Source organism: Lampetra planeri, chromosome 14 (genome assembly GCF_965212315.1).
Source record: "Lampetra planeri chromosome 14, kcLamPlan1.2.h2, whole genome shotgun sequence".
Lineage (NCBI taxonomy): Eukaryota > Metazoa > Chordata > Hyperoartia > Petromyzontiformes > Petromyzontidae > Lampetra > Lampetra planeri.
The window spans coordinates 13,565,976-13,581,990 of record NC_136120.1 but is presented as its reverse complement, the minus strand read 5'-3'; the positions used below and the strand labels follow the sequence as shown (position 1 = coordinate 13,581,990).

General features: G+C 51.8%; 1 protein-coding gene across 1 annotated transcript in view; it reads right to left on the bottom strand.

Moving 5' to 3' along the window:
* LOC144722410 (transcription factor GATA-4-like) overlaps positions 1 to 15,016 on the bottom strand; it is a 31,679-nt gene extending 16,663 nt beyond the window's left edge. The window contains exons 1-2 of the mRNA XM_078600656.1: positions 14,876 to 15,016; positions 3,754 to 4,949 (exon numbers count right to left, since the gene is read on the bottom strand). Of these exons, the coding sequence (XP_078456782.1) occupies positions 3,754 to 4,513 (760 nt within the window). The 5' untranslated portion in view covers positions 4,514 to 4,949; positions 14,876 to 15,016. The remainder of the gene's footprint in view (positions 1 to 3,753; positions 4,950 to 14,875) is intronic.
* Between the last annotated feature and the right edge of the window lie 999 nt (positions 15,017 to 16,015).

Genomic DNA, 16,015 nt, shown 5'->3' with positions numbered 1-16,015 from the left:
GAGTCTATGAGTGTCTATGTGAGTCTATGAGTGTCTGTGAGTATATGAGTGTCTATGTGAGTCTATGAGTGTCTATGTGAACATGTGAGCTACTATGTTAGTCGCTGGGTCTCTGTGCTGATCTATGGATCTCTGTGTGAGTCTGGAGTGTCGGCATACTATCGGCAAATGTATTTATTTAAATTGATCTAAATCGTTTTCTTACCCAAGAGGAGAACAACTTCATGAATGACAAAGCAATTAAATTGTGATTTAACTGCGTGGTTGTGAGCATCGCCTCCGAGGGAGGATGTGTGAGGATGCTGGTGGTGGTGAGTGGTGGTGAGTGGTGGTGAGCATTGCATCGGAGGGAGGAGGGGTGAGGATGCTGGTGAGTGGTGGTGAGTGGTGGTGAGTGGTGGTGAGCATTGCATCGGAGGGAGGAGGGGTGAGGATGCTGGTGAGTGGTGGTGAGTGGTGGTGAGCATTGCATTGGAGGGAGGAGGGGTGAGGATGTTGGTGGTGGTGAGTGGTGGTGAGTGGTGGTGAGCATTGCATCGGAGGGGGGAGGGGTGAGGATGCTGGTGAGTGGTGGTGAGTGGTGGTGAGCATTGCATCGGAGGGAGGAGGGGTGAGGATGCTGGTGAGTGGTGGTGAGTGGTGGTGAGTGGTGGTGAGCATTGCATCGGAGGGAGGAGGGGTGAGGATGCTGGTGGTGGTGAGTGGTGGTGAGTGGTGGTGAGTGGTTGTGAGCATTGCATCGGAGGGAGGAGGGGTGAGGATGCTGGTGAGTGGTGGTGAGTGGTGGTGAGCATTGCATCGGAGGGAGGAGGGGTGAGGATGCTGGTGAGTGGTGGTGAGTGGTGGTGAGTGGTGGTGAGTGGTCGTGAGCATCGCATGGGAGGGAGGAGGGGAGAGAGGCCGTACAACCCTGTGCTAACTGAGCAGCATCCAAAGGTTAACGTTGTGTTTGAGGAGGGATGCTGCCTCCCTCCCTCTCGCTGTTGACTCTCGCAATTGAAGCCAAGCGACCCGGTGCGGATACAATGTATTAGTAGTATTACTGCAGCAGGGGCAAAGATCCCCCGTGTAGCCTTCGCGTACTGTCGGGGGCAAGTGCTGTTGACAGCGAGTAGCACCTACGAAGGCCGGCACGGCACAGGATGGGGGTCGCGTGGACAGCACCACGCCCGACCGCCTTTGTCTCCCCCGGTGGCGATGTTTTACGCACCGCACCAGGTACTCATTTGAGGCTGAGTCGACCTAGGGGGAGGCCCCAGGACCGGTTCGGGTAATCGTCACTGGTGTTGGTCGTGAGCGGAATTCAAACTCGGTGACGCCGGGTTCGTCGCGCGATGTGCGAACACCACAACCGCTCCCACACACGCATAGCACACACCCATATATACACACACACACACACGCGTAGCAAAGGCAAATATCCCCTATATAGCCTTAACAGACTGTTGGGGCAAGTGCTCTTAGCAAGTAGCAGCACCTATGAGGCCCGGCACGGAACAAAACACAGTTATTACGCAAATACGTTTTACACTTCTCATTAACTGTGTACATCAGGATGATGTATTCTATTCCTCACAGATAAAACTAAACTAAACTCACTATTTTAATTACCAACACTGCTGTGCTTGCAACGTACGAAATATAAAATCGACGTTTCAGGCAATGAACCTGTTTCGGACGAAGACAGATTGACTGGCCGGTATTGGCGGATTGCATTAAAAAGAACAGTAACATTGCCCTAATGATGATGCTTCTACACTGGTATGCGTTTGGCCAATTTCATTATTACCGAGCGTTTTTGTTGTTGTTGTTGTAAGTGGAGCTCTCCGATGCGTTTCTGAGTTGTACCATGGTGCGAAACGTCGGGACAACCCATGCACGTGAGAGGCGGCAAACTCTCTATCCCCGTACGGGTGGAGACAAGTGGTGTAACTGCTTTCTCCTGACGAGCTCTTCACGACGGGATATCACTCGTGGTCCGTTTTATTGTTATCATCGGTTTGGATATCGCGATAACGCGACCGTGTGAATGAATGATATATTACGGTAGACGCATCATAGAGGATTCGTGACTTATCAAACTATGCACCGTTTAGAAAAAAAAAGGCCACTGAGATTATACGCTCCATCATCCATAGAAACCCATAGAGATCCATAGAAACCCATAGAGGTCCATAGAAACCCATAGAGATCCATAGAAACCCATAGAGATCCATAGAAACCCATAGAGGTCCATAGAAACCCATAGAGGTCCATAGAAACCCATAGAGATCCATAGAAACCCATAGAGATCCATAGACACCCATAGAGGTCCATAGAAACCCATAGAGATCCAAAGAAACCCAAAGAGGTCCATAGAAACCCATAGAGATCCATAGAAACCCATAGAGATCCATAGAAACCCATAGAGGTCCATAGAAACCCATAGAGGTCCATAGAAACCCATAGAGATCCATAGAAACCCATAGAGGTCCATAGAAACCCATAGAGATCCATAGAAACCCATAGAGATCCATAGAAACCCATAGAGACCGGTGGAGATATGTGTAGCTCCGAAACATATTGCCGTACGCAAGAATAGAAGGGCGATATAAACACGCGCAGATTTATTATAGACGAAGCCACTTTAGGAATGTAAATGTAGCGATAACGGCAATACAGCCCGGCATTGGAAGATAACCCGAGGGTTGCATTGTGTGTGATTTGTGCGTGATTAACACACGGCACACATATCCCCCTCCCCTATCGCTTTGAAGGGACTGTTGGTGCACGTGCTATTAGCGACCGCCTGGGAAGGTCGGCACGGCGCACGATGGGGCGTTAGGTGGCCAACACCACCCCCGACCGCCTTTGTCTCCCCAATGCTGATGTCTACACACGGCACCACGCTCTCATTTGAGGCTGAGTCGACCTCGGTGAGGCCCAGAACCGGTTCAGATATTCGTCTTTGTTGTTGGCCGTCAACGGGAATTGAACTCGGATCGCCAGGTTCTTCATACAGTGCGCTAATCATTGCGCCACCGCTCTCTACAAATACACAAAGACAAAGACCCCCCCCCCATAGCCATAACATATCACTGGGGCAAGTGCTGTTAGCGAGCAGCGCAGTATAAGTACATACGATACACACAAAGACACGGCCATCGGCCTGTCGGCCTTCTGCACGAGGTTTCGACTCCATTGGGCCTGATCAGCAGCGTGCGGCCTCTTTAACTTGCGTTGCGTTATCCGCGTCGTCAGTTCTATTCGGTCTGCCCGTCTCGTCGGTTCTGGCTCCTTTGTATTGCACGGTAAGTCCTCGCTTAACGCGCGGTGTTCACACTTTAACGCGACAACGCGGTTCTTCTGTTAGTGAACAAGCGCCGCCCGGTATAACGCGAAACGCACCACCAGTTATAACGCAGAACGTGCCACTCGTTACTATGCAGAACGTGTCGCCCGTTATAATATGGAATTCGCCTTTTATAACGCGGACAGTGCCACGTGTTATTACACTGAACGTTCCGCGCATGTGGGAATAAAACCCTACCACTCTGCACTGTCAAAGGGACTGCAACGGGCACAGCCTTTCCCAGCCACACTCCATTCGAACAAAGTTTTGCTGGCTGGCTGCCAGGCTGCCTGGAGCGACGGACAGACCGAAGCGGACCGCGCGGAGTTGGCCGCGGCGTTCGACGGCACGCCGCGGCCCTTCCCCCGGACCGCGAGGCCGTCGCCGTCGCCGCCGTCGAGGCATCTCGAGCGTCCACTCACCGTACTCGGGCCTGCGGGCCTGCAGGTGCGGCGCGCGGCCTGCGTGGAGGCCATGCTGGAGGAGCGAGCCGCCCTCGAACGGCCCCGGCGAGGACCACGCCGCCGCCGCCGCCACCTCGTGGCTCACGTACGGCGAGTAGACGCCGTTGTACGCCCCGTTCAGCGAGATGCCCAGCGAGCCGCACGTGTACTGCTGCTGCTGCTGCTGGTGCTGATGCTGGTGGTGGTGGTGCTGGTGGGGGTGGTGGTGGTCTCTGCCGGCGGCCGACGCGGCCAGGGGGCTGCCCACGAACGGCTCTCGAGTTCCCACGGCGCTGCCGGAGGCCGCCGCGTAGGAGAAGCGAGGCGCCAGACTCTGGTGCATCGGCACGGTCGAGTACGAGACGCCGGACAGAACGCCGCCGCCGCCGCCGTCGCTTTCAGGAGCTCCGCCAGTCCCGCCGGACACGGACGACGAAGGGCTCCAGGCGGAATGTCCGCCACCGCCACCTCCGCCTCCTCCGCCGTGTTGCGGTTGCGATGGCGGGTGGAGGTACGGCAGCGACGGCAACATCTGCGTCACTCGGCTCGTCGGCACGAACACGGGGCCCTGCGGCGTCGCCGTCGCCGCTGCGGCCGCAGCGGCCGCAGCGGCCGCGGCGGCCGCGGCCGCAGTGCCGTGCATGAAGGGGCTGGCGTGGTGGTGGTGGTGGTGGTGCGAGTCGTGATGAGCGTAGCCCTGCGAGCCGTTGCTGGGGGACATTGAGAGGCTCTGATACATGGTCGCGGGGGAGGTCGAGAGGATTGGCGTTTCGTGCGGGGAGACGGTCGGGGGTGTGACGGCGTCGTAAGCGAAGCTACTCGCTAGGAGCACTTTGCCCCGGCAAGCCTGTGTAGGCTATACGGGGGATCTTTGCCTTCGTGCGGTGTTTTTTAAGTACGCGTGGGTGTCATAAAGTCCACCTAGCCTGGCACCAGCGCCGTGGTGACGTCACCGCCAACGGCTGCTTGCTGTTGTTGTGGTTCAACGCACATGGGTGTGTTCTTCTGCGCAGCACTTGCCCCCAAAGTCTGTGAAGGCTTTACGTGGTGATATTTGTCTGTGTCTTTGTCTGTGTGTGTGTCTGTGTATATCTGTATCTCCGGTCACTTCTGTAACAATTCCGCCTTCCTTTTGAAACTCCCTGATGTCACCTCGACTTGATGACAGCAATTATCTGCAAGCACAAATGGAAAGTATTCACCATCAAACGTGTACATCTGGCTATCCACCCCGCATCTATATGTGTATGTGTCATATATGCACACTGTGATAATGACAAGAACAAAGCTACTTGCTAGTCCGTCCATACTTCACCACGCTGGTCACTCTAGCCGTGGTCAAGGGATCGTCCCCACGACTGCCTGGGATGTTGACCGCTGATCCAACTCGGGTCGCCGGGTTCGTAGCGCAGTGCGCTAACCACTGCGCCACCACTCTACCGACACTGTGTGTGTGCCTATGTATTTAAGCAGCACGGAATTGTAAAATTAGCGAGCGCCTATTAAGAGCCGATACGGAAAACGAGATGGTAGTGTGACGAGTGCCGCGCCCGTCCGCCTTTGTCTCCCCTAATGACCGACGCCGCCAGAGCGTGCTAGGTACTCACTTAAGGCTGAGTCGACCTAGAGGGGGAAGGTCCCGGGATCGGTTCAAACATTCGCCGCTGCCGCTGTGTACACCTCGGGCGCGATGCGTGGAGCGTCACCGCAACGATAACATTGATCGCAACTCGCATTTAGATTGCGCGCAGCGTTCATCAGCAGCGTTCATCAGCAGCGTTCATCAGCAGCGTTCATCAGCGACGTTCATTAGAAAACGACAAAGAAAAGCGGCTCGCTCCCATTCCGTCAGCCTCCGTCTCTCTTCGCCTTGCGGCGCCAAGAGCACAACGGGACGGCGATTGCGATGAGCAAATAGAAACTCTGGACCGGGTTTCGACCTTGCGAGGCTCCATCAGCGGTCTCGGCACACAGATCGCGCCGACGATCGCCCAACGCAACGGCGCATACCCACAATGCAACGCGGCGCAGCACGCCCGCACGCCTTTGTCTCCCTCGTGGGGATGTTTACACTTTCGCACTCATTTGAGGCTGAGTCGACCTAGGGGAAGCCCCGGGGGAGGGGTTCAGCGCGGCGCGCGAACAACTGAGCCACCGCTCCCCACGTGAGCCACAAAGACAAAGATACCCCGTGTAGCCTGTAATAGACTGTTGGGGCAAGTGCTGTTAGCGAGCACCTTACCAGGGCCGTTACGGCACACGAGGGGTTGGTCAACACCACCCCCGACCGCCTCTGTCTCCAGTGTGACAATGTTTTTTTTTATGCACTGCACCAGGTACTCATTTGAGGCTGAGTCGACCTAGGAGAGGCAGAGGACCGGTACAAATAATCGTGTTGGCCGTGAGCGGGAATCGCACCCGGTTCGTGCAGCGCGCTAAACGCTACACTACCGCTCCCCATCACTCGCTCCCACACACACGCAACACACACAGGTACATAAGTAAATAATGAACGGATATAATGAATAAACATTTACTTTACGTCGGCAGAGTGAACGACGCCTCTGTCTCCCTGTCTCGCTGTCTCGCGCCCCCCACCGTCTCCCACCCCACCAGCACCACCACCACCCGCGCCCCTAATCTTACACGAGGCGACACCATTATCTCGGCTACAACAAAAACAAACAAACAATGGGAGCTCACGAACTCTAGAGTCGGGATTACGCGGTGTTCGCGAACGATGGGAGGGTCGGTGGATCTCACGCAGATAGGCGCTTGTAGTTTGCGCGTCTCTCTCGCTCGTCACCGTGGCGTGCGCGATGACCACCACCACGTGGCTTTTCTTTCGTGTTGTGCGCGGTCCTTTTAGCGCCACAGCGCGTGGATTTGTAGCGTTTACTTTCAGTTGTTTGCTGGTGACTGTGTATTTCATGTCGAAATCGCCTCCAGTGCTGTTGCTGCTGGCGGCAATAAAAGTTGTTTAAAAGTCAAAGTCTCTCTCTCTCCCCGTGCTCGCGTGGATTTTTCTCCGAGTCCTCGGGGTTTTTCTCCCCCCCCCCCTCCTCCACATTCAGAATGGAAATGCGTTGAGAGTATTTTGGCTCCTGCATTAAGTCCCCACGCGATGACGAGCCACTTTGCTTGGCTATCATTTGCGATGGCCCAGGTCGCTTCCGAAAAAGAGCGAGGATGGGGCCTTACCTAGTGAAATAAAAATAGTCAATCGTAGTAGATGGTACTTGGGTCGTCCGGCTCAAATCATGTTTTTCCTCTCCGCTGGCAAAATCCACCCGATGTCTCCACTCGGAGATTCGTCGCCCACCGGTGAGATGTGAATGCATCGCCCACCGAACGATTGTCCGTTCCACCAACACTCTGTGAATCTCGCCCCAAGAGTTGTGATCTCAGCGCTGCAAGGAGGTAGAGCGGAGGAGGCGACTGATGACTGGTGGGTCACTCAGGAGGCAGCTGGGGGGGGGGTGATTGAGCATGGAAGAGTAGGCCAAATACAAATACCCTCTCTACCTCCCTGTAGTGGAGGCCCTTCCGGTAGCGACGCTGCACGTGACTTGCCTGTTGTGAATTTCCGAGGAGTTAACTCACGGGTTTAATAATGCGTGGACCTGAAGCTTTAATTCGCAATCACCCACGCTGTTTATAATCGTGCGAAGTCTACTTTTCATGGTTGCGATTATGATTGTACGATTATTATTGTAATCGTAAGTATAATATGATGTGGCTGTATGAGCATATGGTTGGAAAAGCGTTTATCCGACAATGCGGATGCTTTAAAGTTTCGTCTTAAAACCATCATCTTCTGAAGTCCGTTTATTCTGTTTAGTTTCTCTGTCTCTCTTGGCCTTGAAGATATTAGTGGAAGGCATCTCACAAATACATGTAAATTAGTCTTGTTAATAATCGTAATAGCGATCGTATTATTATACTCAATAGTCGTAATCGTACGATTGTAATATTAGTAATCACGAATATAAGACGTTTTACGTCGTACGAGTATACATGTAATCGTAATCACGGTTGTAACATTAAGCACAATTCAAGTTCGCAAGCTGGGTTCGCACTGGCAAGGGTTGCCGTCACTTCTCTCGGCTTTGTAATTCGCGACTTTTAAGTTGAGTTGGCACGAACTTTAATTGCAGAATCAAAGTGTAAAACGTAACATTGTGGTTATGCACCGTGAAGATCGTACTGATTATAATGGTTTGTACATTTTTTAAATATATATAGCTACAAACAATTCACAACAATCATGTGTGGTATATATACACACACAATAAATAAATACACGTGTTATTCCTCCGTCGCATATCTGTTGTCCTGCGCAATAACACGTAAAGGTATGTGACCAAGCACTCGTAAACTGACCGACAACACCTTCACATGTATAGATAGAGGACCGCGGAGCTTGGAGAATTGTTGGTAGCGCCCGCTCATCATCGCCCGCGTGTGTTCCCTTCGCTCGGCGATCACGAGAGATGCAATTTGGATGAAGGGCGAGGCCGCTGTTTCCAAACCCTTCCTTTTATGCCCTCCGATATGAGGACGTCACTGGAGCTATCCACTTGTAAATCTCGATTGAAAACGAATTTACTCAGAGCTGATTCTTGTGTTCAGTGTTTGTTGTTCTTCCCCCCGCACCTCCGATTAGCACGGTTGGCCACGAACGGTGCGAAAGAAGTTCAACGTGCCTACATAGCGATGTGTAACAACTCCGTATTCTAAACGTAGCGCTATTCGCACGAGGCCTCAACGCGCTTTACACGTAATCTTGAGTTAAGGAGGAAGCCCAGCTGTAGAAGCAAGTGAGTTTTACGACACGGTGGCTAGGAGATGTTAACTACCTCGTCTGGTATACAGGAGGTCGTCGGTTCGATCCCGACCCTGACGCCTGCTGTATTTGGAGTTTGCGTGTCTCTCTCCCCGTGGTCGTGTGGATTCTTCGCCGGTTCCTCCGGTTTTCCCCTCCGCATTTAGAATCAACACGCGTTTAGAGTATTTGGCTGCTGTAAATGTTCACGTGATAAGCCACTTCGTTGAGCTATCAGTTGTGCCCAGCTTCTGACAAAGATCTGCATATCTCAGAGTGGGGCTTACCTTGTAAAATTACACAAATTGTACAGGATAGTAAAACGTGCAACAGACTGAGATTCCGTAATGAATTGAGGAGGAAGGGAACTCCACCATCACGAAGCCTGGCTGCAAAACGCCTCCGACTCTCATCGAACAAAGTCTGGCCTCTATGGACTCACCATAATCATCATCATGATCATCATCATAATGATTATCATGATGATGCTCGTGAAGTTTAGACCAGAATGAGCAGGTCGAAGTATGCACAGTGAAATATAAAACTCGAGCGGGTGGGTGGAGATGTGTAGGGGCCACAGGAATATCACATGGTCACACCATTTCATTATGAAACTAACACAGTATTATCATTAATGTTGTTATTATTATAATTGTATAATGTCCCACCAGACTTGCAGGTATAATATATTAACGAAACAAAAAAAAGAAACCCCCGCAAATATTTTGCCAATTATACATTGGACAAATGATACTTGCGAAATAAAATAATGAATATACGTATACATCTAATTTCACTGCATCTCGAATATATTCGCGGGGATTTTAAGTAAGCAAATATATAGCGAATTAATAATATTAATAATATACAGCCCTTGGTGAGTGCACTGCTGGATGAAGGCTTCAGTACGCCGTGAGTGGGTACGCGTTATATGAATTGCATGGGGAGCGGTAGTTTAGCGGTTAGCGCGATGCGCTATAAACCCGGTGACCTAAGTTCCTATTCCCGCTCGCGGCCAACATCGGTGACGATTATCTAGACCAGTCCTGGGCCTCTCCTAGGTCGACTCAGCCTCAAATGAGTACCTGGTGCGATGTTTAAAACATCGCCACGAGGGAGACAGACGCGGCCGGGCGTGGTGTTGGCCCCCCACCCCCTCGTGCATCCGTGCCGACCTTCCCAGGTGCTACTCGCTAACAGCACTTGCCCCAACAGTCTGTTGGAGACTACACGGGGGACCTTCGTTGTTGCACGCGAATATGAATGTGAGTTGGTGCTCGTCATTAATGGGTGATTGCGAGCGGAACTTGCCCCAACAGTCCACAGAGCTGCACGGTTCCACATTCGATATCGCGCGATTTTGCAGCATTCACAAGATGTATTGCACGCATGATTTTCTATCGTTGTTGTTGTTGTTATTTACAGATTGTAGGGATGACGGTAAATTAATTATTTTGGCGATGCTGTTGCTGCCGCGTAGGCCAGTGGTACACAACCACAGTCAATAAAACAACAACTCAGTACACAGTCCATACAACAGTCGACGTTTCAGGGCAATAACCCCTTTTGCTGTAGAATAAAAAGCGCCATCGCCTATCGTAAAAAAAAAACCCAAAACATTTTTCGAATAAAAATCACCTAGATGTGAATCACTGGTTGAGAAAATGTTCTGCCGATTTTACAACCCCGAATTGTTTATCTGTAGCGGCTTCTCGTGGTGTCGTGGGCCCGTGATTAATGCGCGGTTTCTACAGCAGATGTCTGTTTGGATGCAACCGGTCACAGGTAGAGTTCCACCTTCAATTTATACGCTCTGAAAAAGGGGCATTGCCCGAAACGTCGCCGAGTAGATTGGTTACTCTATAGGGGGAACAGTGTTGTTGTTGTCAACTGCGGTGTGGTGAGTGGGTGGGTGAGTTGGTTGTTGTGACCTGCAGTGTGGTAGTGGTGGTTGAACGCAGTGTATAATTCATAAACACATTATAGCCGCGGGGCGAGCACGTGTTTGGATCTAGGGTGTACATCTATATTTGCCTAATCGATTTTCCAAAAGCAACTTATAATCGAATCAACTGGTAATTATTTATGCAAATAAGTAGATTGACTTCGAAACACTCACGCACACAGTTCCGCACACCTAACCCACGCACACCTAACACACACACACACACCTAACCCACGCACACCTAACACACGCACACCTAACACACGCACACCTAACCCACGCACACCTAACACACACCTAACCCACGCACACCTAACACACGCACACCTAACACACGCACACCTAACACACGCACACCTAAGACACACACACCTAACACACGCACACCTAACACACGCACACCTAACACGCACACCTAACACACGCACACCTAGCACACACACACCTAACATACACACACCTAACACACACACACCTAACACTCACACACATCTAACACACACACACCTAACACACACACACCTAACACACACACACCTAACGCACACATACCTAACGCACACACACCTAACACACACACACCTAACGCACACATACCTAACGCACACACACCTAACACACACACACACCTAACGCACACACACCTAACACACACACACCTAACGCACACACACACTTAACGCACACACATCTAACGCACACATACCCCTAACACACACACACCTAACACACACACACCTAACACACATACACCTAACGCACACACACACCTAACACACACACACCTAACGCACACATACCTAACGCACACACACCTAACACACACACACACCTAACGCACACACACCTAACACACACACACCTAACGCACACACACACTTAACGCACACACATCTAACGCACACATACCTAACACACACACACCTAACGCATACACACACCTAACACACACACACCTAACACACACACACCTAACGCACACACACCTAACACACACACACCTAACACACACACACCTAACACACACACACCTAACACACACACACCTAACGCATACACACACCTAACACACACACACCTAACACACACACACCTAACACACACACACCTAACACACACACCTAACGCACACACACCTAACGCACACACACACCTAACACACACATACCTAACGCACACACCTAACACACACACACCTAACACACACACACACCTAACGCACACACCTAACACACACACACCTAACACACACACACCTAACACACACACACCTAACACACACACACACCTAACGCACACACACCTAACACACACACACCTAACACACACACACCTAACACACACACACCTAACACACACACCTAACGCACACACACCTAACGCACACACACACCTAACACACACACACCTAACACACACACACCTAACGCACACACACCTAACACACACACACCTAACGCATACACACACCTAACACACACACCTAACACACACACACCTAGCGCACACACACCTAACACACACACACCTAACACACACACACCTAACACACACACACCTAACACACACACACCTAACGCACACACACCTAACACACACACACCTAACACACACCTAACACACACACACCTAACGCATACACACACCTAACACACACACACCTAACACACACACACCTAACGCACACACCTAACACACACACACCTAACACACACACACCTAACACACACACACCTAACGCACACACACCTAACACACACACACCTAACACACACACACCTAACACACACACCGAACGCACACACACCTAACGCACACACACACCTAACACACACACACCTAACACACACACACCTAACGCACACACACCTAACACACACACACCTAACGCATACACACACCTAACACACACACACACCTAACACACACACACCTAGCGCACACACACCTAACACACACACACCTAACACACACACACCTAACACACACACACCTAACACACACACACCTAACGCACACACACCTAACACACACACACCTAACACACACCTAACACACACACACCTAACACACACACATCTAACGCACACACACCTAACGCACACACACACCTAACACACACGCACCTAACACACACACACACACACACCTAACACACACACACCTAACACACACACACCTAACGCACACACACCTAAGGCACACACACACCTAACACACACACACCTAACACACACACACACACACCTAACACACACCTAACACACACACACCTAACGCACACACACCTAACGCACACATAGTCCAGCACACCTAACACACCGTCTCGTGTGCCGTGCCGGCCTTCATAGTTGCTGCTCGCGAACAGCACTTGCCCCAACAGTCTGTTACAGGCTACACGGGGGGGCTTCTTTGTCTTTGGTGTGGCCAGCACCACGCTCGGTCAGCCGTGCGGGGCTCCATGCAGTAAACCACTATCCAGGCTCAACTCTTGCTTAGCTTCGGCGCTCCTAAGGGTAACGGGGGGGGCGGGGGCGGCGGCGTTGTGAGTAATTCTATTCAGCGGAGAGTGAACGCCGTGGTGTTTTATTGCAGATTCCAAAGTCTTACGGCAGCGCATATGTATGCAGGCTACGTACCACGCACCAGCTGTCATCCAAACAAATGCACAGCTCCCCCCGCGTGGCCTTCTAGACTATGGCGGGGCAAGGGCTGTTAGCGAGCACTTACCTATACAGGTATTCATGGGGGTGATGGATGTGTGCGTCTGTGTTTGTACGTGCGTGTGTGATCTGGGGAGCGGTGGCACGGTGGTTAGCGCACTGCGCTATAAACCCGGTGAACCGAACTTGGATTCGCGCTCACGAACAATATAATAACAGCGACCATTATCTTAACCGGTCCTGGGCCTCCCCTAGGCCGAATCAACAGCAAATGTGTAAACATCACCACGATGGAGACAAAAACGGCCGGGCTCAATTGCTGGCCACCCACCCCCTCGTGTGCCGTGTCGGCCTTCATAGGAGCTCACTAACAGCACTTTCCCCAACAGTCTATTAAGGCTGTACGGGGGATCTTTGTCTTTGTGTGCCAACGTGGTGCTGGCCACCCACCCCCTCGTGTGCCGTTCCGGCCTTCATAGGAGCTCACGAACAGCGCTTGCCCCAACAGTCTGTTAAAGCTTCAACGGGGGGTCTGACACGCAGCTACCTGAGTTCGATTACCTGGTCACGGATATAACGATATCCGAGCATGGCAATACTTCCCCCTAGATCGACTCGGCTTTCAGTGAGTACTCGGCAGGGTGTGTGTACAGAAGCACTTGCGGGGAGACAAAGGCGACTGAGTAGGTGCTGGCTGATAGCCGCTCATCTTGTTCGGCGATATACGCATCATACCGGCAGGCGTATTGTGCGCTCATTTGCATTGCGCTACTTATTTTGTATAAATATGTAATAGTCGACGTTTCGCGCAATGGCCTATCGAGTATAACATCTGTAATGTATAAGATGCGTAATGTTAAATGTACAAGCACGCAAATATAAACATAGGCATACGTCTCACGCGGCAGACACAAGAATACACGCGCGTGTACACACACACACACATGCAAAAACACACACACATGCACACAAGTACACACTCTTATACACTACTGGACACACACACGTGCGTATGTAGCAACACACACAAAGGCACACGCACACATACAAATACCAGGGGCGGAAACAACTACAATATACATATATACAAGTAGACACATCGATGTGTGAAGACACACATGTACACACGTACACATGCATCACGCCTACACACACAATTACACTAATGCAGTACATATACACACAGTGCAGCTCACGAACGTACATACACACCACATCTATCTATATTGGTAACACACACAACATTACGAAGACATATACACAAACATACAAGTACACATATAAACACATGTATACATATAAACACATGGAAATACACAACAAAGACAAATATCCCCCGTATAGCCTTAGCAGACTGTTGGGGCAAGTGCTGTTAGCGAGCACCTATGAAGGCAGGAACAGCACACGCGGGGGGTGGGTGGCCGGCACCACGCCCGGGCCACCTTTATCTCCCCAGCGACGATGTTTACACACCGCACCAGGTACTCATTTGAGGCCGAGTCGACCTAGGGGAGGGCCCAGGACCGGTTCAAATAATCGTCACACTGCTGCTGGCCGTGAGCGGGATTCGAACTCGGCTCGCCAGCTTCGTAGCGCAGCGCTAAATCGCCGACGCCGTCACCAGCAGCAGCAGCCACGCGGACGAGGCAGCATGTGCGCGTTCCTTACCTTGCGCTGCTGTGGTCCACGCTGGGTCGAGCAGAGAGACAAGACGGGGAGAGAGAACGAGGAGAGAGAGAGGAGAGAGAGGTGAGAGGCCGGGGAGGGGAGGGGACAGGCGAGACACGGGTGGGAGGAATCCCTGCGGTCCCGAGGCGAGAGTGAGTTCAGTTGCACCACCGCCCCGCGCTTTTGGGTGAACTTTGGGTCTGGATACAATCACGTGACAGCCCGCCCTCTCCTCCATCCTCAGCCGCTCCTCCTCCTCCTGCTCGGCCATGCACTCGCGTCTCCTCCTACTCATCCTCCTGCATCGCCTCGCGTTTTCCTACGGCACCACCACCTCATCACGACTCCTCCTCGTGTCTGATCCTTCACCGCCACCTCCTCAAGCCTCCCCTTCCTCCCTCCTCCTCCTGCTCCCTCCTACCCCACCACCTTCTCCTATTCCTCTCGTCGTCTCCTCGTCAGATCTCCTCCTCCTCCTCCTACACAGCTCCACCAACATCCCTGCACCATCATCATCCATCAAACACCACCACCACCACCATCCTTTCTCCATCACCATGACGATCATCGTCAACATCATCATCATCATCACCATGCACGAACATAACATGCTCTACCTATGGAAAGCGCAGCAAGATACGTGCGTTTGTGTTCATGTACCTAGCCTGGCACGAAGCACAGCGGTGACGTCGCCGCCGCATAATGGGGATGGTCGTGCTGCTGCGGCTGTTGTTCGTGTTGCGTGTGTGCACGTGGTAATAGGTGCCCGCTAACAGCACTTGCCCTAAAAGGTATGTTAAAGGCTATACGGGGCACCTTTGTATTTGTGTCGTCTGTGAGTGTGCGCCGAACGTGGGCTGCGTTTGGCGGGGAGCGGTGGCGCTGTGGTTAGCGCACTCAGCTACAAACCCGGGCGACCGGTCATCTGAACCAGTGTTGGCCCTCCCCTAGGTCGACTCAGCCTTAAACGAGTACCTGGTGCGGTGTGTAAACATCGGCACTGGAGAGACAAAGGCGGGGGGGCGTGGTGTTTTTAACCCATCTACCCCGTTATGTGCCCAATGCCGGCCTATTTTGTGTTTAACACGTAGGCGTGTGTGTGTGTGTTTATATGTTTGTGTGCGTGTGTGTTTATGTATT